This window comes from Panthera tigris, chromosome D2, assembly GCF_018350195.1.
Source record: "Panthera tigris isolate Pti1 chromosome D2, P.tigris_Pti1_mat1.1, whole genome shotgun sequence".
Taxonomy (NCBI): domain Eukaryota; kingdom Metazoa; phylum Chordata; class Mammalia; order Carnivora; family Felidae; genus Panthera; species Panthera tigris.
In genome coordinates this window covers 49,003,913-49,027,896 of record NC_056670.1, presented here as the reverse complement: position 1 = coordinate 49,027,896, position 23,984 = coordinate 49,003,913, and the positions used below count along the sequence as shown (strand labels likewise).

The window sequence follows — 23,984 nt, the reverse complement described above, 5'->3', positions numbered from 1 at the left end:
TGGGAGAGAAGAAAGAGGCGTCACAGGCCTGGTCACCCGCAGCCTGAGTGCAGGTGCACAGTGAGAGCCCCAGCAGGGCCAGGAGGGGCACCCCACCCAAGGGTGGGCATTGAATGGCAGCTCAGATGGCCAGGCAGATTCCTCAGCAGCCCTACATTCACTGAGTGTCTGAGAAATATTTCTTGAACACCTGCTCCACGCATACCAGGTCTCATTCCTAGAACCTAGACACACAGAACCCTGCCTCCTGGGGTCACATCCCAGTGGAAGAAGAGAAACTATGGAGAAAAACAATGCCCATAGGAGAAGGATCTGGAGCATTTCGGGGTGGTCATGGCAGCCTCAGGTAAGATGGTGTTAGTCATGCAGCTGCCCGGAATAAGAAAGGAACATTCTAGGTATAAGAGACAGCAGGTGCAAAGGTCCTGAGGCCAGTGTGTGTGAAGGGAAGGAGCAGGGAGAGTGGTCTGAGTAACAAGCCAGACCCTGCACAGTGTGGGCCAGGGGGCCATGTCTATTCCTCTGAGACAGGAGGCATGGAAGCTCTGAGCACAAGAATGACTTGACTCAGGGTGAATGTCACTATTTCTGCTATGCGGAGACCCAGCAAGGAAAGGATCGGAAAACCAACTGGTGGGTTTTGCCATAACCCAGGGAGGGATTGCTCAGGTCAGGGGGTAGCAGAGGAGGGGAGCAGCGTCAACTCCAAATGCTGCAAAAAATGGTCTCAGGCCTGAGTGATTGATCAGCACAGGAAAGGACGTGAGAGTGGGGTTTGGAGAAAGATCTGGAACTTCATTTTGACATGCTACGTGTGAAGTGCCCATTAGATGCACATGTCAGACAGCAGTCTTGGGGGTGCTCAGTGGTCCCACAGTGGCCTGGCCTGTTATGGCCAGGAGGCTGAGGGTGCCCACCTCACCCTGCAGCAGAGCCTCTTAGTGGAAGTCCTCAGGAGGTCTACAAGAGTCTGCAGCCCTCCTGGGCCTCAGTTTCCCCTTGCCCAGGGGGCGGCACCTGGGAGGTGCTGCGTGGGGATCAGAGTGAGGAGCGTTTGCCAGCCTGAGGCCTCCGAAGCTAGTGCCCACGAGTCTACTCTCCCTCCTGCCGGCCAGAGTAGCCTGCCCTGCTAGCTTGACCAGCCTCATCCTCTCCCCACTTAGAGGGCAGGCTAGGCTGGAGTAGAGCAGGGCCTTCCTGCGCCCTCTCCCATGTTGGGAGAGCACTGGTGAGCAGGCACCACCACCCCAGCACCTCCATCCCCAGGCCACCACGCTGCCCTGCCTCCCAGGGGCGGAGGCTACCTCCTCGTGCTTAGGGGCCTGGGAAGTGCACACACTCTCCTTGGGCTCCCGCAGCCCTGAGCACTCACCTTGCTCCTGCTGCTGGGCTGCTCCCAGCCCTAGCCTGCTTTCTGATTCAACCTGGGGCAGGCTTCTGAGCCACTGTGGCCTCAGTTTCCCCACTGTGCAGAGCAAACAGTAGCCCTGATTATTTTACTGCCATGAGAGGGGCAGTGAGGTGTCTACACAAGCAGATCTGACTTCCAGGCCACAGCACATCAGCTGTGCTTCACGTGAGAGAAAAGGGGCACTCGGCCCAAATGACCTGGCTTCCCTGCCACACACACACCTGAAGGTTGCCTTGGAATTCTCACAAAAATCCTTCGTAAGGAGAGTAAGAACTCAAGGAAAGCCCCTGAGGTTGAGGTGTCCGTGGTCCCCAGGCTCAGCTGCCTCACTTGGGGATGGGGTTTCAGACTCACAGAACACTCTCCTCAACACGTTAGAATGCAGATTCTCAGGCCCTGCCAAGTCAGAAACTCAGGGATGGCCCTTGATCTGTACCTTGACAAGCTGTCTGAGGGGTTTCTGAGGCTGCCCGAGTCAGTCAGAGAGCTACTGACTTGGGTAAACCCTTCATTTTTCAGATAATGAAATAGTGGGAAGAACTCAACTGAGGAAATCCTAAGAGTCCCAAGTGCAGCCAAGGTGTCACCACCTCCAGGAAGCCTCCCTGGGTTAATCCCTAGACTGCTGACTGCAGGACTGATCATTTGCTTTCGTGCTCTCCTGCCTAGCCAGAACCCAGCCCATTAACCATTTGTGGGATAGAATGACAATGGTGGGCTCCCCAGCAATCCTTATCAAAATAACACCAGCATTCTTCACAGAGCTAGAACAAACAATCCTAAAATTTGTATGGAACCAGAAAAGACCCCAAATAGCCAAAGCAATCTTGAAAAAGAAAACCAAAGCTGGAGGCATCACAATTCCAGACTTCAAGCTGTATTGCAAAGCTGTCATCATCAAGACAGTATAGTACTGGCACAAAAACAGACACTCAGATCAAAGGAACAGAATAGAGAGCCCAGAAATGGACCCACAAACATATGGCCAACTAACCTTTGACAAAGCAGGAAAGAATCTCCAATGGCACAAAGACAGTCTCTTCAGCGAATGGTGCTGGGAAAACTGGACAGCGATGCAGAAAAATGAACCTGGACCACTTTCTTACACCATACATGAAAATAAATTCAAAATGGATGAAAGACCTAAATGTAAGACAGGAAGCCATCAAAATCCTAGAGGAGAAAGCAGGCAAAAACCTCTTTGACCTTGACTGAAGCAACTTCTTACTCGACACGTCTCCGGAGGCAAGGGAAACAAAAGCAAAAATGAACTATTGGGACCTCATCAAAATTAAAAGCTTCTGCACAGCAAAGGAAACAATCAGCAAAACTAAAAGGCAATGAATGGAATGGAAGAAGATATTTGCAAACGACATATCAGATAAAGGGTTAGTATCCAAAATCTATAAAGAACTTACCAAACTCAACACCCAAAAAACAAATAATCCAGTGAAGAAGTCAGCAAAAGACATGAATAGACATTTCTCCAAAGAAGACATCCAGATGGCCAACCGACACATGAAAAAATGCTCAACATCACTCATCATCAATCAAAACCACAATGAGATACCACCTCACACCAGTCAGAATGGCTAACATGAACAACTCAGGCAACAGCAGATGTTGGTGAGGATGTGGAGAAAGAGGATCTCTTTTGCCCTGCTGATGGGAATGCAAACTGGGACAGCCACTCTGGAAAACAGTATGGAGGTTCCTCAAAAAACTAAAAATAGAACTACCCTACAACCCAGCAATTGCACTACTAGGCATTTATCCACGGGATACAGGTGTGCTGTTTCGAAGGGACACATGCACCCCCATGTTTATAGCATCACTATCGACAATAGCCAAAGGATGGAGAGAGTCCAAATGTCCATCGATGGGCGAATGGATAAAGAAGATGTGGTATATATATATATATATATATATGCACAATGGAGTATTACTCGGGAATCAAAAAGAATGAAATCTTGTCATCTGCACCTATGTGGATGGAACTAGAGGGTATTAGAGCAAAATTAGAGAAAGACAAATATATGACTTCACTCATATGAGGACTCTAGGATACAAAACAGACGAATGTAAGGAAAGGGAATATAATAATATAATATAAAAACAGGGAGGGGGACACAACATAAGAGACTCTTAAATATGGAGAACAAACAGAGGGTTACTGGAGGGGTTATGGGAGGCGGGATGGGCTCAATGGGTAAGGGGCATTAAGGAAGCTACACCTGAAATCATTGTTGCACTATAGGCTAACTAATTTGGATGTAAATTTAAAAATAAATAATTTAAAAAAAATTTTAAGTATATTTTCAAAGCACAATTTTGCTACAAAACATGAAAAAAAAAAAAAAAAAGTGGGCTCCCCAGGCACCCTGACGCCCTCAGCTGCTCTTCTGTGCCATTGCTGGCTCCCAAGGGGACCTAAGTGCCAATCCTTCACCTGAGGCCCATGCACTATGGGGGGTCTTCCCCAAGATCACACAGTTCCGGGTTCAAAAGGTGACCCAACAATGGTAACCTTGGTGAGTTGGGCCCTAAGATTCTTGGTCACAGAGATGGCGTTTTCCTGAGCCGCCAGCCCCTCCCACCTTGGGGGCAGCAGGGGCTCCGGTCAGGACGGGCTATGGGCAGGCATGCTCAAGTACTCCACTAACTCTCACGGCCGGTGCCAGATCCCACACAAAGCAAGGCCACCCTGTGTCCAGCCTGCAGGGAGACCCACCCCAGTGCTAGGGAGGCTGCCTCGAGCCAGCCTGGGAACTCAGCACCACCCCCTGCTGCCCAAGACGGGCCAGCAAGCCAAGGAGGCCAGGGTGCTGAGCTCTGTGCTGGACAGCAGTCCACAGCTGCACCCTGGGGAGCCTCAGCACTCACTGTCACTATGGACAGGTAAGGGACAGAAGTTCAGGGTGGTCACCTGCCCCGGGAGGGTGGGGCCCAATCCATGTGTCCCAAGCAGCCGCTGGACTGTGCTTCCCCCCGACCCTGGCCAGCCCAGGAATTATCACACCATTACTCCCCCAGGGCTCCCTGCCCTCATGGGGGCCTCAGTCCTCCAGTGACTGCATCCCACCCACATCCCGCCCATCACAGCCCAGAAGGCCACAGGAAGGAGCAGCCAGGAAGGGCCCATCTCTTCGGCTTGGGGTGGTGGCCCTTCCTGCAGCATCTGGGCTGAGGACCCCATAACTGGACTCCCCAACTGCACAAAATCCCATATTGCTCATTTTTCAATGACATCAATATAAGTGTACGTAAATGCACAGAAACATGTGGCCGTCCATGACCACACTAGTTACAGAGTTCACTGCAAGGGAGCTGGACAAGGAGGAGACTTCCACTTTCCTTCTACACATTTGTAAACTATTTGGTAACTTTTCTAAATGGCACATCTATTTTGTCAGTGTTAAAGTAACTTTGTTTTTCAGTACAAAGAGGCTGAGTTTTGAGATCAGCAGTTTTCATAAAGGCATGTTAAAGAGGCTGGGCCTGTGAATGGAAGCGGTCACTGCCGCGGGGCACCTTCCAGGCAGGGCCCACAGGGGCTGCGTGGGATGGCCCCAGCGCCTACCCTGCCCTGGGACCCGCCCAGAGACGCTGCCTGGGGCTGGGTCTCCATGACCTGGTGTCCTGCCCACGTGTCCTCCTCTGTCCTCTCCTCTGTGCCCTGAGTCCGTGGGCCTCTCAGAGCCCCTTCTCTGCCCCCACGCAGTCCCTAGCGGAGCCTCCCCCACCAGCCCTGGGCACTGAGGGGGTTCTGGGCTCTGTGCCGAGTGGGCAGGGATTTAGGGCACCCTCAAGTTTGAATCCCACTCTTCAACGGCCAGCTCCTGGCCCCTGGACAAGTGTCACTAGCCTCAATTTCTCCAGCCATTAAATGGGGATGAGGGCGACCCCTGCCGAGCCCCCTGCTCAGTTCTGCCGGCCACCCCCACCTGGCCCCGTGGTCCCTTCTGTTCTTGCCCATGGGCTCCTCCTCCCAATCCCAGCACCAGCAGGCATCGCGATCGCTGGCCACACCCCTGTGTGTCCTCCGCACCCCTCCTCAGGAAAGGGCCCGAGTGGAGCCTCCAGGATACCTGGGCTCCTGTCACCGTGGGGAACACACAGCAAGCGCAACCATAATAAGAAACGATACGCTCTGACTACCTCACACGAGCCATCAGGGACACTAATGCCAGCACCGAGTCAGCTCATTAATCCTCACAAGCCTCACAAAACCCGTTATTCTCCATCTGCGGCAGAAGAGGACAAGGCACAGAGAGACTAAGCAACTGGCGCAGGTCACACAGCTAGATTGCCGCAGGGCCAGGATGGCAACGAAGGCAGTCAAGGGGACCCGAATCTGAGCCTGGCTCGGCCACTTGCAGCTTGTCAGGATCCTCGACCTCCCAGAGCCTTAATCTGCCCACCTGTGGAATGGGCAGAGGGTGCGCTACTTCAGAGATTTGCTGGGAGGATGAAATGGGCACTTGGGTAAAGCATCGCACAGCAGACATGGGATCACCTCCCCATCCCGGAGGAGCCACCTCCCCAGATATGCCTACTCAGCACCCCACACAGGCCATGTGGGTCGTCTGGGACAAAGGAGCACTGGATTCTTGTAGACACGCAGGCCCCCAGAGAGCCCGGGCCTACACGGATGCTCCAGAGCGGGTGCCAGCGCGTCAGCACCACCGGGGGGCTTGTGGGAGTGCGCTCATCCTGAGCCAGAACTCACCCTTTCTCGGGAGATTTAGGTCCTCTTCTAAAGTATCGCCGCTGCTTCGAGTGGGGCTCAACCAGCAGGACCTTCACCTGGCAGCTCACTAAGATGTAGGACCTGGAATCCCAGCCCAGGCCTGCTGGCTCAAGGCTACGGTTTTTTGTTTTTTATTTTTTTAATTTTTTTTTAACGTTTTATTTATTTTTGAGACAGAGAGAGACAGAGCATGAACGGAGGGGGGGCAGAGAGAGAGGGAGACACAGAATCGGAAGCAGGCTTCAGGCTCCGAGCCATCAGCCCAGAGCCCAACGTGGGGCTCGAACTCACGGACCGCGAGATGTGACCTGAGCTGAAGTTGGACGCTCAACCGACTGAGCCACCCAGGCGCCCCTCAAGGCTACGTTCCTGAGGACATACTTGTCCCTTTGAGAGCGTTAGCCTGCAGGTGAGCCAGCTTCCCCTAGGTCAGTGCTGCGGCTGGACACCAGAACCACGCGGGTCTTTAAAAAAAACACTTCGCCCAGCCCACCCTCCGCCCCAACGATACAGATTTAACTGGCCTGGGGTACGGTCCACGCACTGGCGGTTTTTCAGAGTTTTCCAGGTGAATATGGGAGCAGGAGGCACAGGGAGCCCCTCTTCCACCTCTGCTGCCCGTGGCTATGTCCAGACGTGGCTGGAGGCTGTGGACACTGGGAGGAGAGCTCTGGAAGCTTCCTGAGGCCAGGCCCCGGGGGTGGGGAGGATGGAGCTGGGCCCGGCCAGCTTTCCACACCAGCTTCCTCCACACCAGCTTCCTCCACACCAGCTCTAGGTCCTGAGACTGGAACCCGCACCTCTGCTCCCAGTCAGCTGGGGCCAACCCGGACTCACACCCAGCCTCCTCCGACTCTCTGCAGCCCCTCCTCTGTTCAGGCAGGAAGGCGAGCACCTTCTAGTTATAGCCGCGCTCGGCTCCCGGTGAGGCAGGTGAAAGCGGTTCACCATCTCCTGGAAGCTGGGCCTTGAGAGCTTCCCACCTACCTCACAGGGCCAGGTGGGCACAAGGGCAGGCCCACGTGCACAGGTACCCAGGTGCTCCTGCTCAGGGGAGACCCGGCCCTGAGTTTAGAGACAGCAGCCACGTGCCAGCGCATGCCCATTCCATGCCTGGTTTTACTTGGCTCTCTGGGGGCACCATCTATGGAGGAGGGGAGTCCTGCCTGCCTCTGGGCCCCAAGTCTCAAGGGTGCCGGGGTGCCAGGGGAGAGGCCAGGCCACTGCCCCTCCCGGGCAGAGTGGCGCTTTGGGGGCTGGCGTGGGATGGGGGCAGCAGGGCGGAGAGGCAGAGTCCGAGGGCCCCTTCGCTACCTGCCAGCGGCAGTGTCCCGCAGGCTGGCCGTAGATGAGGTGGGCCAGGCGGGCAAAGCGCTGGGGCAAAGCATCTGGCCCGGCCCAGCTCCATCCTCCCTGCCCCCGGGGCCTGGCCTCAGGAAGCTTCTTCCATCTTCCTGCCCTTTCCCACCACGCCCCCTACCACTTTGTTCCATCCAGCACATCTGTGGCTGCTCCCCAAACAGGAAGTGACTACAGAGGGGCCCCGGAGCTGCCGCTGCTTCAGGGCTCACACCTGCTGCCCCTCCACGGTCCAGTAAGGGACACGACCTTGGGGGACCCCCAGCCCCCTGCAACTCCATCCCTAGAATGCTCCTTGTCTGCACCCCCGCCCACACCCACCAGAGTCCTTTCATGTGGGCTCAGGTCTGGGACTACAGTGCTAGAGTCCAGAGTGGAGTCGGGAGGCACGCACTGTCTCAACGACAATGGGGAAGCCTCTGAGCTGCGCTGAGCCTCAGTTTCCTCCCCTGTCGATTCGGTGTGTAGTTTCTTGTTCCAGGTCCCTGGCAGGGCAGTGGTGAGGGCTATGGAGGCTCATAGGAAAGGAAGGAAGGAGGCTCAAAGGAGGAAATGGCAGCTACCATCCTGTGAGTGGCACCTGATGCCACTGTGGGCCACCACATCTGTGCTTTGCCTCGATGACGCCGGAGTGGCCCAGCGCTGGCTGCCATGGCTTCGAACCCACTCCCTCTGGCCTGGGGCCTCACGGCCATCAGCAGACCACACGCCTCCTGCCCTAGGCTGTGGGCTCGCGCTGAGGCCATGCGCTGTGGATCCATCCAGGCCCTGTGAACAGCTCAGAAGCCAGGGTGTAGCCAGGTTACCCCCCAGGGGCGAACTTGGACCAATGGGACATGGGAGGCAGAGGTAAGCTCCCCTGCCTTACCCCAGATGGACTGTTTGAGATACAGAAGCCTCAGAGAGGCTCCCCAAAGACATCAGTGAGACCGACTCCTACAGGAAGGCATCCCGCATCCATTCACCCCCTCCGTCGCTCGTGCTTCCCTGGGACCACACTCCGCACTAAGTGCTGGCACATCCGCTCTGGCTCAGGCTCTGATCTCTATGGAAGCCGGGCTTGGAGGAGAGCATCTGTTTGTCTTGTTCCTGCGCCTCCTTCCCATGCCTACAACAGGCACACGCCTGTGGCCGACTGTCAGATGAGGACACCGGCCCCTGAACTTCACAGCGAGGGTGTGGGAGTGCAGGAGGGGAGAGCGCATGGAACACGGCTTCCAGCCCAGAGCAAGTGCTCACGCACCAGGCAGTCAGAGTCCAGAAAGTAAACGCTGTTGTCTGAGTTCTGCTCAGCCTGGCTGAGGACTGCTTGCACGTGGTCCTCGATCCCTGAGTACCTTCCCACAGCGCAGTCTGGAGCTCTGCGTCAGTGCACCTCAGCCAAAGTACTCAGCTCCTGAGTACTCGCAGCTGCCCCGCGTGTCGCGCACACACACGCACACGTTCTAAGGAACACACTGACAAAAGCATCGGCAGCGTGGATACTGCCTGGACGGAGGGCCCAGGAGAAGAGAGAAGCACAGTGAGAGGGGCAGACGGTCTCAGAGACCTCGAGAGAATAAGTGGCAAGAACGCAGGCAGCCCCAGGGCCACGAGAGACCTGGCAGAGATGGGGAAAGGGTTTTGAGGGGCTTTCTGTAGAAGATTATGAATCAAATTCCCTTTTGCAGCCTCCTAAGAGACGTTAGCTAGAGATCTGAATGCTGCTCGCTGCCACAGTGCTTTTCAATATGGCCCTAGCAGCAAACTCGGGCCTTGAGGGCTCCACGCCCCTCCATCGGGCAGCAAAACAGAGGAGGGCATCTGTTTCCAGCCACACGAGTGCAAAAACCAGATGCGCCCTGGGAGGGACGCACACATCATACCTTCTGTGACCTGGGACACAGATGATCTTCTCCAGCTGGGCACAAGATGGCCTTCCCAGACCCTGCACCCTACTCACATCTCCCCCCGACCTCTCCCGGCCCCTGGGAGCTGCAGCTCTGATGGAGGCCCAGAACCTGTTGTGAGCACCCAAATTGCCCATCGCTCCTCGCCTCCATATGCTGTCATGTCTGCCCAGGCCTGGGTAAGGGCTACACTCCTTCTGAGTGCCTTTCCTGCTTTCTGTACTGAGATGCCCAGCAAGGTCCGGGGGAACGGGGGTGGGGGGGGGGTCACACTGCCCAATGGTCTTGTAAAACACTCCCACAGCTGATGAGCTGATGTCACAAACAATTTACTTGAATATACTTGAGTAAGGAATATAAGTGACATTGACTCTAGAGAAACATCCAGTTGCTGCAGTAACCGTATGCAGAGGTGTCTGTGTTTGCAACTGTCCCGGCAGTGCTGTGCACCTTCTGGAGGTGTTCTCATGCCCAGGGTCTGCTCTCATCCGAACTGGCCTTCATCCCTGGCCTCTCAGCCCCGGAGGGAGCCTCCAGTTCACTGCCTCATCCCACAGGGGCTTTACCCTCCCAGCTCTGGGCAGGAAGGGACTCAGGGCGGCCAGGTGGGGGCAGGAGCCTCATCACAGGAGGGGCCATGGCCTGTCCCACCGCTGGGCGCCCTGGGGCTCTCAGGCCTCCTGGCCTCTGATATCCAGCTACCTGCTCCCAACACCAGCTCTGCCCCACAAGGCATCTTCTGGGAAAGAGGAGGCAGGGCTCAACCCCGACCCAGGGCTTTTGCAGGAAACAAGCACTTCCTTCAGCCCAAGAGGGGCCTAACAGAAGACCGCCAAAGATAACTGGCTACCCTCAGCCACAGCCAACTTCGCCCCAGTCGATAGTGGGGACGGCAGCCCGTGGAGGGGACGGTATCCTGCATAACAGGACAGGAACAGTGTCAGGCCTCCATTCAACTCTGAAGGAGAAGAACTGGGGCAGGTTCCCAGGGCAGTCAGAACTTTAGGACCTCTTCCAGATCCTGGAGCCTGCAACTCTCGAAATTTCTGAGAAACACAGAAGCAAAAACAAGCTTTCTTTTGACTAACCTTGTTGTACTTCAAGTGTTTGTCATCGGGACTTGGAGGCCGGCCACATGCTGGGCATCACGTGTCTCACTTGATGCAATGCCCCCTAACCCGGTGGGGCGGGGCACGGGGTGGGGGTGGGGCAGCACAGAGACACCCATTTCTCAGATGAGGACACTGAGTTCACAGCACTTCTATAATGTTGCTCAGGTAGGCAGCGGCGAGTATGTCTGTCCCACAGCCCTGTTCCTTCTCAGGACTGTCACTTCTGCTCACCAGTGTCCCTGTCTGGGGCATGACCCCCTGAGCATCAGATGTAGGCTGAGGCCCTCACCCCGGACACATGGATAAATGCACATTCCCACGGCATCCTGCATATAATTCCAGGGATTGATGGGTTCCCAGAAGCTCATCTATGGATGCAAAGTTAAGAATCGCAGCTTCCTGGAAAATGGGGACAAAAATGGCCTTCAGGGCCCATCCTGCACGAGTCCCCAGGGATCTGCCAGGAGGAGGAAGAGGGACCCCGATCGGCCCTTGCCTCTGCCAGGCTTTGCAAGGGGTGCTGCTTTTGGAGGCAGCACATGGGCTTCTATTTTTTAACCTACTCAACAAAAATGAAGCCTATTTTTAGCTCAGCAAGCTGCAGGGCATCACAATTAGCAACTGAAAATTACACATCTTGCCAGTCTCCCCTCTTTTGGCTGGAGGAGAAAGAGAGAGAGAGACAGAGAGACAGAGAGAGACTGGGTGGGGGAAGAGAAAGTGCTCCTGGAGGGAGCTGGGTCCAGCCTGTGATCCCACAATGGTGGGCCACTTAACCAAGAGGGTAGGATTTGGCAGGGATTTCAGAACGAGTGTATTCATGGAGCTATCTTGGGTTACATCCCGGCTCCAGAAAAATCCAGCCTTAGTGGGAGCAGGCAGGAGCCCCACTGGCACTCAGAGGCCACATCTGGGGAGTAAACCATGCTGGCTACTTGGACAAGGGCCAGCAACAGCCAGGGCTGGGGAGGAGCACCATGGACCCCATCACCCTTCTAGGGCTGTCTGGTTCTCTGAAATCATTTGCACTGGGGTGGGGGAGGAGGTGAGGTATTCCACAGAGCCCTTCCTCCTTGCCCATCCACCCACCCATCCATCCATCCATCTACCCACCCAGCCAGCCAGCCAGCCAGCCACCCACCCACCCACAAATGTTAACGAGGACCTGCCTAGACATTGTAGACCCACCAATGAAGGAAACAAGGCTCTCTGTCCCCACTAAGCCCCCACGGAGCAGGCTGTGGCTGCCATGCATGATGATCCATATCTGTGGCTGTGATATTAGAGGTCAGCCGGGGATCAGTGCTCTGGAAGAGAAGAGGGTCAGGAGTGTGGGGACAGAGCAGATGGTAACCTAACCAGGCGGAGAGACAGGCCTCCCTGAGGAGGTGAGGTCTGAGCAGACTTGAAGGAGACTTCTGGAAAGGGAAGAGCACTGTGAGCAGAGGGAAGGGCTGGTGCCAAGGCCTCTGGAGCCTTCCATCCCACTTGCCCCCTGGAGAGTCTTCCCTGGAGCATGTCCTCCTTGCTCATTTCCAAACAAATACTTCCTGATCATCTATCTTTCAGCCATGCGGGGGCTGCCGTGGGCGGGGTCCCCTCCCTGCCTTCTCCACTGCCTATGTGGGTCTCCAGGGAGACTCTTCTGGCCTCTGTCCAGGATGAGGCACCCCTTCCAGGAGGCCCTCCTGGGATCCGAAAGTGACCCCCCCTTGGGGCACAGACCAGGGAGAGGAATTGGCTGAGGGGACCTTCACTTTACACACCAGGGAATTCTAAGCAGGAGGTTGCAAGGCAAATCTGTGAATGAAAGGCTTGTTTCAGTGCATGCCCCCCACCCCGCCCCCAACCACTTCTACAGGATTCCTGGTGCATATGCAAAACCTTCCGGTAAACCTTAAGTGGGTCCTTGGCAGCCGTGAAGATTTTGGCCTACTCTTTGGACCCTCACAAGTCACACCGCCTAAGCGGGGGGCCAGCAGTGGGAGAGGGCTACCCCTGCCAAGAGAAGGCCGTCAGGATGCTGAAGGTGGCCTGGATTCTCCAGAACGCTGTGACTCTAAGTTATTAACTTACGAATCTGCCTGCTGGGGGTGGGGGAAGAGTAGGAAGCTGTGTGTTCGGTGAGTGAACCAAGGGGCCCAACTCACCTATTGGCTCTGTCGCCCACTGGGGAGGGGCGAAGGGAGTGGGGAGAGGTCCAGGAGCCCTCCTGGTGAGGACAGAGGCTCAGGGACTCACATGCGTTGTGTCTGCATATTCTGTGCCTTGAGGCAACGGCCAGCATCTTGGGGCCTCCTCCCTTCCCCAGCAAAACTAAGGCCTCACCCCCAACTCAAGCAGGACAGGTCAGGTGGCAGAGGCAGTGCCTCCTTCATTTCCCCCATCTTAATCTTAATCTTAATCTTAATCTTAATCTTAATCTTCCCTATCCTGCCATCCTGCCGTCTCCCAACTAGTATCACAGACCAGAAAATGGCAGCAAAAGCGGGAGGGCCAGCAGTGGGCAGGTCACTTCACCGTGGCCTCTGGAGTCCTATCTTCATTGCTGGGTGCGGGGGAGGGGGAGAGACCTGCAGGGCCTTCCCTCCCCCCACCTCCTGGATCCCACTAACTGGCCGGAAAAACCTAGTGGGAGAGCCCAGACTAGCTGGGGGAGCTGCGTGCCAGACCCCTGGGCTGGCGGAGGTTGGGGGTGGTTGGGGGCTGGAAGCCCAGAGGGCGTAGCGCCCACAGCCAGGGAGTGAGAAGCGGTGGGGGGTCTGAAGGGAGACAGGGGGAAGAGGGGTGCCCGCCCCAAGCGCAGCCACCTCCCTTCTCCAGGCCTCCCTCCTCTCCCCACTTCTCCGATAACACCTGTTATTCATGACAAGCTCAGTGTCCCCGCCTCCGCACCTCCCCTTCCCACTCCAGTGCCTTGGAGCTGGAGCTGCACCCCTGCACTGGGCATTCAAACCGTCTCAGGCAGTCTCCATCCCCACTAGGGGCCACGTGGCACTGGCAGCTGCCCAGGGACCTGCCAGTGGCCACAGGTCCCTCGGGGCATCTGCAAAGGGCACAGGTCACACCTGCTTGAGAGAGTCTGTGTTTGCAGCCGACAGTCACTTCCAGAGATTCTGGTGGGTGCAAGAGCTTCCAGGAGCCAGGACCCTGAAAGCCATATGTCGCCCCAGCCCCCCAATAACCCCAGGCCTGACCTCTGGCTTAGGGGGTTGGATCCTGGGCCACTGGAGAGCAGACCTGCTACCCATTCATCTCTGGCTCCCCCAGCCCCAGGAATGAAGGACCACCCACCACAGCAGAAGGGCGTGAGCAGCCTCCAGCCCGAATTCAGGTACTCCTAAGGCAGGAACCTCCCTCCTGGGGGCTGTCCTCCCCTCCTCAAACCCCAGCCCTCAGAGCTCCCTAACTCGGAGTTGATATGTGTCTCCCTTAAGCACCAGAGAGCTCTGGTCCTGTCCGCTGGGGCCACACGCTACAGATACTTGGGGTCTGGCTGCAAGCATGAGCTGGGGGTCCAGGACACTGGCAGCTGGAGCCCCACCCTCCTCTGTAAAACACCGGCACCTCCAGCACCTGTTTCAACAGGTGGTAGCAAGCGCGCCATGAGGCCACCGTGCTCGGGACATGCTCAGTACTCGCCGGTTTGGGTGGACTTGTCAGTTACCCGCTTCCTTCCTGACACAGATTGTGGGTGGGGCCTGGTGCTGACCTCTCCCTGATCTCACCTCTCCCTCTCACCTCCCCATGCCCAGGTCAGCCAGTAGGCCCCCTCCTGCACACAGGAAGAAAGTGGAGAGAAGCTACCCCCTGCTTCCAGGCAGGCAGACCCATTGACTTGGCTGCGCTGCCCTGCCCTGGCCTGAGGGGGCTCTGAGCTAGCTCTGGCCTCGGGGCGGCTGCCTGGCCCCTGCCCAGGGTGGGAAGTGGCAGGGGTGACACGCCCCTGTGGACAGGTCCTCATCCCTCCTCCCTCTGCACCCCCATGGACTTTCTATCACGGAAGTCCTTGGGAGGACATGGCCTGTCCCCTCCCCGCAGCTCGGGCCAGGGAGCACCCTGCAGCTCCCACCTCTGGATCCTCCCAGCCGGGTGGGCATCTGGAGCTCCTGGAGGACAAGGAGTGACATTCCTTACATAAACCAAGCTTCAAGAAATCACCTTCACAGATGCCCTGAGGAAGGGCTATATTTACCTCGGCGGACCCTCTGGGCCTGGCAAGGCGGCCCTGGGGCCCGGTGGAGGCCTGCAGGCCGGACCCCTGCCAGGAGGCGGCTGCCATGGGAACCAGAGCGAGGCAGCACCTCGCGGGGCGCCTCCTCGACAAAGGCCCGGCCTAGGGAGCGATGCTGATAATTAAAGCTTTGTTACGGACGGACGCATGATTCATTTTTCTCCCTCCGGATTCCTTCCTAGCACCAAATACTATTCGAATTGACTGAAAGAATCTTGCCGTCTCCTCTTCACACTCCAAAGTACAAATTCCGCCGAGCCCGGCTGTTTTCCTCATTTTTTTCCTCCTTCTTTTCTCCCTTTCTGTCCAGTCAGCTTCTTCTGGTGGCTGCTCAAGGGACAGAATGTCATTGTCCACCAATAACCGTCCCATTATTGAGGCCGGAGAGGCCCAAGGACAGAGCAGGTAGGATTTCAGAGAATCCCTGCCCTTTCCCACAGGGCGGCGGCTGGCATGCTGGCCTCCCACTCAGGCCACTCGGGCCCCGCGTTCCCCGCCCCTTCCCCTCTGGCCTCCCTCCCTCTTGAGCCGACTCCACCGGATTCCACAGGGGTCACCCCAGCACTTCTGCACATGGGCGGGCGACTTGGCCTCCTGGAGGCTGAGTGGGGCACAGGCTGGGACAGGAGAGAATGCAAACGGAGATAAACTTGGGAGCCAGTCCTGTCATTTCTGGGAGCCCACTCAATGTGCCCCGAAGGAGGAGGGCTGGGGGACCAGGTCACAGACCCCCACCTCACCTGAAATCACCCTCTAGGGCCCCCTTTCTATGTGGAGGGTCCACTTGCGGGGCTGCTACTCAGAGCCTGCATAGTCACTAGAGAGAGCTCCGGCCATCAGGCAGGAAGAGCCCCGGCTCCAGGAGGGAATAGGACAGTGAGGGAACTGCATCAGAGTTGGGGGTCTTTGAGAGGCAGGGAGTCTGGGCCCCTCAGAATGGATGGGTGCGGTGGGGTACAGGCCACGGCTCAGACCTTTCAGGAGTGAGTGCCAGCCTCCACCTCCGAGGCTGCCTGGGGTTGCTGGGGTATGGAAAAAAAAGAACACACAGTTCCTTTATTTTTAAATGACATCTAATTAGGCTGAGCAATGATTTTCCTTTGTGTTTAAAAACAAATAAAAATCAATTTTCTTTGCTTGAATTGTCATCCTCCGGGCAAACGCCCAGAGTGACGCCCCTGGGACCCCGCTGCGCTCCAGGAGCAGGAGGGTTCTGTGCCCCAGCCTCTCTGGTGGGCCAGGGAACCACGGCCTTGGCCAGGGGCCACAGCGTCTCAGAAAGACCAAGGCACATGTCTTGACCCTCCAACAAAAAGCTCCCACTTCCTGTGTCCACTCCCTGGACACAGCAGCTTTCCCGCCACACACCCTGTGTCCCCTAGGCTGGGGGCTCATGACCAAGTAGCCAGAACCTGGCCAGCCCCCAGGAGTAGGAGTGGCACCGCTGCCTCTACCCGTCCCCAGGGCAGCACGCTTGCCCACACAAGGCACTTGCTGCTAGCCAGGCAGCCACTGTCCCATTCTCCAGATGAAGGAACAAAGGCTGAAAGGGTGTAAGTCATCAGCCCAGACCTTACAGATCCAAAGTGGAGGGCTGAGATTTGAAGCCTGGTGGGTGTAACCACCACAATCCGGCATAAACCCTAGAGCCACCCGCATGGGCTCAGGAGAAGGGAGAGCAGGTGCACGACAAAGGCAGGTGGGAGCCAGCCAGGCCTCTGCGAGATGGACACCGCCCGGCCCACATGGAGCCACCTGCTTGGAGTGTGTGCAAAGGGGCCCGATGAACTCAGCACCGCGGCGGTGTCGGCAGGGGGGAGGGTGCCAGGCCAGGGCCCGAGGGCCAGCCACAAATGTGCCCCCAGAGTCTCCAGACAGAAATGTACAGGTGACAGAATGTTGTGGACACAACGCAACAGCCGAATATTAATAAACAAAGGATGAACCAAAAGTCTACCCGCTTGATTAAAAAACTTCCCTAAAACATGTTTTTGCTAAAGAAGGAATGAAAACTCCAATTACAGGGGCTCCTAGGTGACTTAGTTAAGCACCCAACTCTTGATTTCGGCTCAGATCATGATCTCACGGTTGTGAGACTGAGCCCCACGTCTTGGGATTCTCTCTCTCTCCCTCTCTCTCTCAAAAATAAATAAATAAAAGCTTTAAAAAAAAAACCCTCCAATTACAGATACATTAGAGAAATAACCCTTATAAAAAAAAAAACTCCTCATGAAATTTGTTATGTCCAAAGCTATACTCGGAGAAAAATTCATACACTTCAATATATTTTAAGTAAACAAGAAACAACGAAAATGAACTAAGATTCAAAAAGAGCTTCTCAACAAGCAGAGCCTGCAGCAAAGTAAACTGGAAGAAGGAATTACTAAAAGCATATTTAACGAAAGAGAGTGGAATTTGCTGGTTGAATTTAATAGCTGATTTTCTTTAGAAACCACAAAATAAAAAGGTAAACCTCTGGCAGTTCTAATCAACAAAAGGGTGCAAGAAAGGGAGGGAGGAAGGAAAGCAGGAGGTGGGGGCGGTGGGGAGAGAGGAAATCTAAAATGCAGCTCCTAAGAATGAAAACGGGAATCTGGCCACAGACAGGGACAAGAAACTTTAAAAGAATCGACTCTATAAATCTGTGCTAAAAGATCCGAAAGCATTTTGAGCTGGGATATTATTTAGAAAATATAAATAACCAAAATAGACTAAAAACGCTTAAACCCCAAAAGACCAATAACCATGGTGCAAATTAAGGTAAGCTGACAGCCAACCAGACCTTAGGGAAAAATTAAACCAACTCCTAGCTGAGACAGTTTCCAAAATGAATTATTTCAAGCCTTGGAGAATAAGATAATTTTATACGATATTTAAAGTATTTCAACTACACAATTCATATTGAAAGACTTTCCTATTCATTTTACGAAGCTGACACAACCATGATTTATAAATGTGACAAATATGTCCTGTAATAGAAAGTACATATAAATTCTTACTTATGAATATAGATGAAAAATACCCTAAGCAACTTATCAGTCGAATGAACCTAGAAGCATTTTAAAGCACAATTGACTCTGACCCAGTGGGATTTATTCCAGAAACATGAGGATGATTTAGCTCAGAAAAGCTAGTAAGTCAACACATTAATAGGTCCAAGGAGGAAAGGAATTTGATGATCTTGCTAGATACAGGAAAGCTTTCAATGAAATTTAATATCCATTCTTGGTGAACACTCTTGGCAATTATTGCAGAGGAGCATACTGTTCATGATGAAGAGTATCTATTGAAATTTAGGGCCAATTTCAGACTTAGTAAAAACATTAGAGGCCTTCTCATTAAAATGAAGATCAAGCCAAGGACAACTGCGATTATTTAATGTTGCTTTGGACCTTTCAGAAAACACAATAAGATAAGAAAATAAATAAAAGATACATTAGAAAGGAAGAGGCAGAATGCTCCTTATGTGCAGGTAATATGATTAATCTCTTAGGTTTTCTAGGAAGCCACACTGAAAATCTGTTCAAAGTAATAAGAGTGTTCAACTACCAATTACTTAACATACATTTTTAAAAAATAGTTTGCTTATCTACCTCTCCCTGGTGCAAGTGTCCCTAACCCCAAAGATATCCTCACTCAGTCTATTTGGAGCAGGTGCTGTGACATTCGTTCCAACGGCAGCAGTAGGGAGAGGTGTGTGTGAGCACGCCCAGGTGCCCTGGGACCCGCCAGCTCAGCAGGTGTCCCAGCCTTTGGCCAGGGACACAATGTCCACCCAAGTCAGCCGCCTGGCCCACAGCCTGCTTTCCTGGCCACACACCCATGACACTGCACCATTGTGCCCTCTGGGCTGGGCGCTGCCTGTTTCCACCCTCCTCTGGGACCGTGCCAGCCCTCTTCTTTTTTTTTTTTTTTTAATTTTTTTTTAATGTTTATTTATTATTTTTGAGACAGAGAGAGACAGAGCACAAGCAGGGGAGGGGCAGAGAGAGAGGGAGACACAGAATCTGAAACAGGCTCCAGGTTCTGAGCTGTCAGCACAGAGCCCGACGCGGGGCTCGAACTCACGAACTGTGAGATCATGACCTGAGCCGAAGTCGGACGCTCAACCGACTGAGCCACCCAGGCGCCCCCTGCCAGCCCTCTTCTAAGGATGTTGCTCACAGCCCTGCTACTCACAGGAAGTCCAGGCTCTGTGAAGAATGTCAGCTCCTCCTGCCTCCTGGTGCTGCTGCAGCCTTAGACCTTGAAGCCTCGGCTTCCACTTGTGTCGCTAGTACAGCGACCTCCTGAGGGTTAAGGGAGACCCATGAGCTGGCCCCCAAGTCCTCTGACTCATACCTGCCAGCCCCACCTCAGGCAGGGGCGGCTAGTACGGCAGCCACACTGACATTTGGGAAATGCCGTGGGCTTGGCCCCAGCCAGGCAGGCGGGTGTGAGCAGGATGGTGAGGGCAGGGTTATTCCACCAGAGGCAGAGGTGCAGGGCAGTGGGTTTGTCAGAGAAACCCTGCCTATGACAAGGAGGCCACAGGGCCAGAAGCTGCAGGACTGCAGAGGGGGGAGGGCAAAGAACCCCAGTAAAGGCCCCTGGCTGCCCTCCTTCTCCTGAGATCCCAAGACCCCGGTGCCTTCGGCCATACGCTCCCACCCGACTGCTCACCCCACGGCCCCTCAACCTGTCTGCCTCTGGGATCCCCCACAGGGACCAACCGGCCCTGAACCTGGCACAGTGGAGGCATCCTGGTCTGGGAGCCAGTTCTGCCCCTGACCTCCGGGCTGAACTCAGGTAAGCCAGGACCCCGTGGGCCTCAGTTTCCGCATGTGTAAAACAAGGAGACAGAACTAAGCGGTCTCCACAGGCCATTTCCAGCCTTCATATTTGTTCCTTCCTTCCCTCACTTAGTCAACAAACATCCATGAAGTCCTACTGACCTGGGCTGCACCCTTGGAAATGGAAGAACCCACGGACCTCAGCATCTGCCAGGGCAGACAGATGTAACACCACAGAGCAGTACGAGCAACTCAGGACCAGGGTCCGTGCCAGATACCAAGGAAGCACAAGGGTCGGGGGACTAACTCTGTAGAAAGAGGTTAAGGAGGGTTTCCTGGAGGAGGTGATTTTGAGATGGGCTTCCAAGGATGAGCAGAGGTTTTCCTGCAGCTTAGGAGAAGAGCAAGGAGATACAACTGCTCTCCTGACCGACACAGCCCTCCTCTGCTCACTCACCAGTGGCTGCCCTGGAGGGTGAGGTCCAAGAAGCCCCGAGGTACGGAGGGTGCAGACAGCTTCCACAGATACAGCTCCAACACAGGCTGTGTCATTCCTGAGCAAAACCCTACCCATTCCCCCCAGCAGCCCTCCGTACCGCCCAGCCCTTGAAGACAGCACCACTGTGGTCCTGTGCTTGGTGGGTACAGGACCTGCCAGCAGTGCTGAACCCAGTGCTCTTGCACCCTGGCCAGCCCCCTGGCCCACAGCAGCCAGGTCAACACAAGATTCTGCAGCTCCCTCAGTCCGTCCTGCTGCCCCTGGTGAAGTTCACACAAAGGGTCCCCGGCCCAGCAGGCAGGCCCAGCAAGACGGTGGTGTGGTGCCTGAGGCAGCATGGGCCCAGGACCAGACTGTCCTGAGCCAGCAGGCACAGGGGTAGCAGTGTGGCCAGGGGGCAGCAAGGGACCCACAGAGTAGGGCAAGCTGGGGCTCCAAATTAGCACTCTGCGCCAGACCTCTGCCCACGCGCTCTCTCTCTCTCACCTGCCCACCCCATTGCTAGGTGACCTCTCCCCAGGGGATGTCAAACTGTTGCTGCCTCTTGCCCACCCTCCACCATTCCACCTGCATCCCTTCCCACCTTTCGCTGAGACCAATGCCCTCCTTCCTGGAGTCAGCCTGCCTCTCCCCGTCTCCAGCACCACATCTCAGCCACGAGCAAGGCCTCTTGCTCTAATTCAGAGTGTGTCCGGATCGGCCCTTCTCTCCCCCACCCCTGCCTCCCTGGTCTGAGCTCCTGGGCCACTGTGCTGGCCCCACTGTCCTCTCCCTCTCACCTGCTCTGCTCCTGACATCCAGCCTCCTGTCGGCCTCTGGACACGCAGGCCTCTTCAAAGCCCCGCCTGGTGTTGTCCTGGTGTGCCCCTCCACTCCCATTGCCATCTACCTCCTTCCCTGCCCTCTGTCAGGTCCTCATGCACACGTCACACATGCAGAGACCTCCCCTAACTGTCCTACCCAAGGTACACACAGCACCCCCTCAGTGGTGGTCCCTACACTGGGCCCTACCTGCCAGGCCAAGCAGGCTTGTCACTATTGGTCCTAGTGAGACTGAGTGAGGCCACATGACTCGTCCGGCTCAAGAGCAGCAAGGAGAAGTGACAGGTGGCGCTCTGTGCTGGGGCATTAAAATACTAGTGCCGGAGACCGTCTCCCCCTCTGCCACGGAACCTGTCAGCCTGAGGCCTTGAGTGAAGAAGGCTTGGAGCAGAGTCCAATTTGCATTGTGTTGTTAAAAGCCACTAGATTCCGTGGGGTTTTTTTTTTTGTTTCTGCAGATAACCTAAACTATTCTGACTGATGTTCCCGCCCTAGATCCTATACCTCTTTCTTGCTTCACTTTTTCTCTTTATCACTTAGCCACCATGCAACATTCCATATTGTATTTAAGTTTTTCCTAAGTTTATTTTTTTTAAGAAATCTCTACACCCGAACACGGGGCTTGAACCCATGACCCCGAGATCAAGAGTTGCACACTCTTCTAACCGAGCCAGCCAGGTGCCACTCACATTGCATTTATTGACGGGGCTTTCTCCCCATCCTCAAGCGCTAGAAGGTGAGCTCTATGAGGACAGTGACTGTCGTGTGTTTGTTCCCCTGCTGAATTCACAGTACCCGCACACAAGTGTTTAATCAATTCACCAAATAGGTGAATTAACGAAGCAACAAATGAGTCCCGTATCTTTGGCACAGCCAGGGCCGGCCAGCTCAGCTGAGGCCCTCTTCCGTGCCCTCACCCACACTGGGCCTGAGCTCCCAGGTCTGTGCGGTCAGCTACACGCTGAGGGGGCTTGGGACAGCGACAGCACCCTGTACCTGAATCACACCGCCAGTCCATCTCAAAGGGTGGCTTCCAACAAAGAGCCACAGAAATGCATCACATTGCCTCATGCTCAGGATTAAGTCTCAGTTCCCTACCTGAGCCATCCAGAAAGGAAGCTGCCCCTCACCTTGGAGCCCATGCTCAGGATTAAGTCTCAGTTCCCTACCTGAGCCATCCAGAAAGGAAGCTGCCCCTCACCTTGGAGCCCATGCTCCTTGAAGCCCCTCCCCCAGCCCCAGCTCAGTCTCCTTAAATACGCAGGCATTCATGTGCCCACACAGGCACAACCCTGCCCCCATACACACCTCTCCCTCCTCCTCTCCTGCTCTCACTCCCCATATATAAACATGCCTGCATTTTCGCATACTCTCACTCTCGCCCACACATGGCACACACACAGACACACCTCCCACGTACCCACTTCATCACAGACCTCCTCCTCTCCCCCACCTCCTCCAGGGCAAACAGGTGGTTCTGTGCCCGTCAAGCCTGGGAAAGGATCCAGGGTCGTCCTGGCTCTAACAAGCCTGCCTGCCAGTCCCAGGGCAGCCATCCCGCTCCTTGCCTTGCTGCCGGGGGGTGCTGTCTCCTGCCTCTCTGGCCCTGTTCACACCACAGGGCCCCCCACTAGGTTTGCAGGAACCCCCCAGCCATAGATGACCATTGGCATCAGCAAGCCATACCCGAAAGAGGGCAGCGGCAGCCTGAGCCACCCATGGGTTCCGAGCCCTGGGCGCCGCCCACCTGGCAGCAGGTGCCCCACTGCGGACACGCAGAGGGAGTGGTTCCCAAGGGCAGCCTCCTTCTGAGCCGAGCCAGGCCACAGACGTTCCGGATGGTCTCACTAGTTGCCGAAGGTCAGCGCCTCTTCCCGAGCTCTCGGCGGCGCAAGAACCCCCTGCCCCCGGTCTTGCTGCAACCAAGGGGTTGCCTTGCGTGCTCACCCACGTCGCCGCCTCGCGACCCGCTGCCCCGCACCTGCCACGTGCCGCATCCCTACCTGGGGCTCCAGAAACATCCTGGCTGCCTACACCCCGCGCCGTGCCCTGGCGCTGCAAGCGCCCCGCGTGCGGCCGCTCCTCTCCTCGAGCGCCCGGGAAGCTCCCGCCCCCCGACCCCGCCCGCGGGCTTCTCCATACCCGCTGCCCTCCGGCTCGCAGCCTCCCGAGGGGCGGGGCGGGGCGGGGCCAGGGGCGGGGAAAGCGGAGGGGCTGGGTGGGGCCGAGGACCTCTTGGCCCGGCCAAAAACTGGGCGGAACCTGGGCCGCGGGCGGGGCCGGGAGGGCGGGGGCGTCGGGAGTGGGGCGTGGCGCGGCGCGGCGGGGCGGGGAAGGGGAGAGGGCCTGAGCGGCGGGTCGCCGCTGGGAGGGTGGTGGGGAAGGGACAGGGGTAGGGGCACCGCGAGGGGCGCGGCGAGGGCAGCTCGCGCGGGCCCGGCGCTGGGTTTCGGGCGCGGAGCGAGGCATCAGTCGGGCGGCCGCACCAGCGCGTCGGTGCTGGGTGGCGCCGGTGTGCCACCGCGCGAAGCGGTGCTCTGTGGGTCCAGACTCCGTGCGGGACGCGAGCAGTGTTGGTGAGATCCCGCTCCCGGGAGGCCCCACTGGAACCCCATCTCCTCCCTTTGAGCCTCTCCGCGACCTTTGCGACCTCACCTCATCGTAGATATTCACTACAGAGCTACGGCAGGTGCTCGGCCAGCACTTGGCTTGAGTGCTTCCCCTGACGGGGCGCTCACTCTGGCTCCAAGCGGCACACGTAACTCTGTTCTTCCATTTCCTTGCGTGAACACAGGGGACACGGCAGCTGCTTTTGTGGGAGGACTAATCTGAAACACGGTTTAGGGTTGGGCCTGGCACATGGCAGATTCAGGCGTCATTCCACCCCCAGAAGCCACAGCGTTTGGAAGAAATCCTGTCAGGTGACAGGTCACCCCCTCCACCGTGTGCCTGCCGTGGACCCCAACCCAGGCTCTCAGAATCTGTATGGAAAAGATGGACTGAGCAGAGAGCACCCTTCCTGGGAGATCTGGAACTGGAGAGCCCAGAGGCTGAGTTGGGAGACCAAGCTGGGGTGGGACTCTGAGGGAGTCACCACTAGAGAGGAACAGGGACATTCTCAGCTTGCACGTTATAG

At 56.0% G+C, this 23,984-nt stretch overlaps 1 protein-coding gene across 1 annotated transcript in view; it reads right to left on the bottom strand.

Annotated features, from left to right (window-relative positions):
• RASGEF1A (RasGEF domain family member 1A) overlaps positions 1-22,992 on the bottom strand; it is a 33,690-nt gene extending 10,698 nt beyond the window's left edge. Inside the window, exon 1 of the mRNA XM_042960695.1 lies at positions 22,852-22,992. Within this exon, the coding sequence (XP_042816629.1) occupies positions 22,852-22,869 (18 nt within the window). The 5' untranslated portion in view covers positions 22,870-22,992. The remainder of the gene's footprint in view (positions 1-22,851) is intronic.
• Between the last annotated feature and the right edge of the window lie 992 nt (positions 22,993-23,984).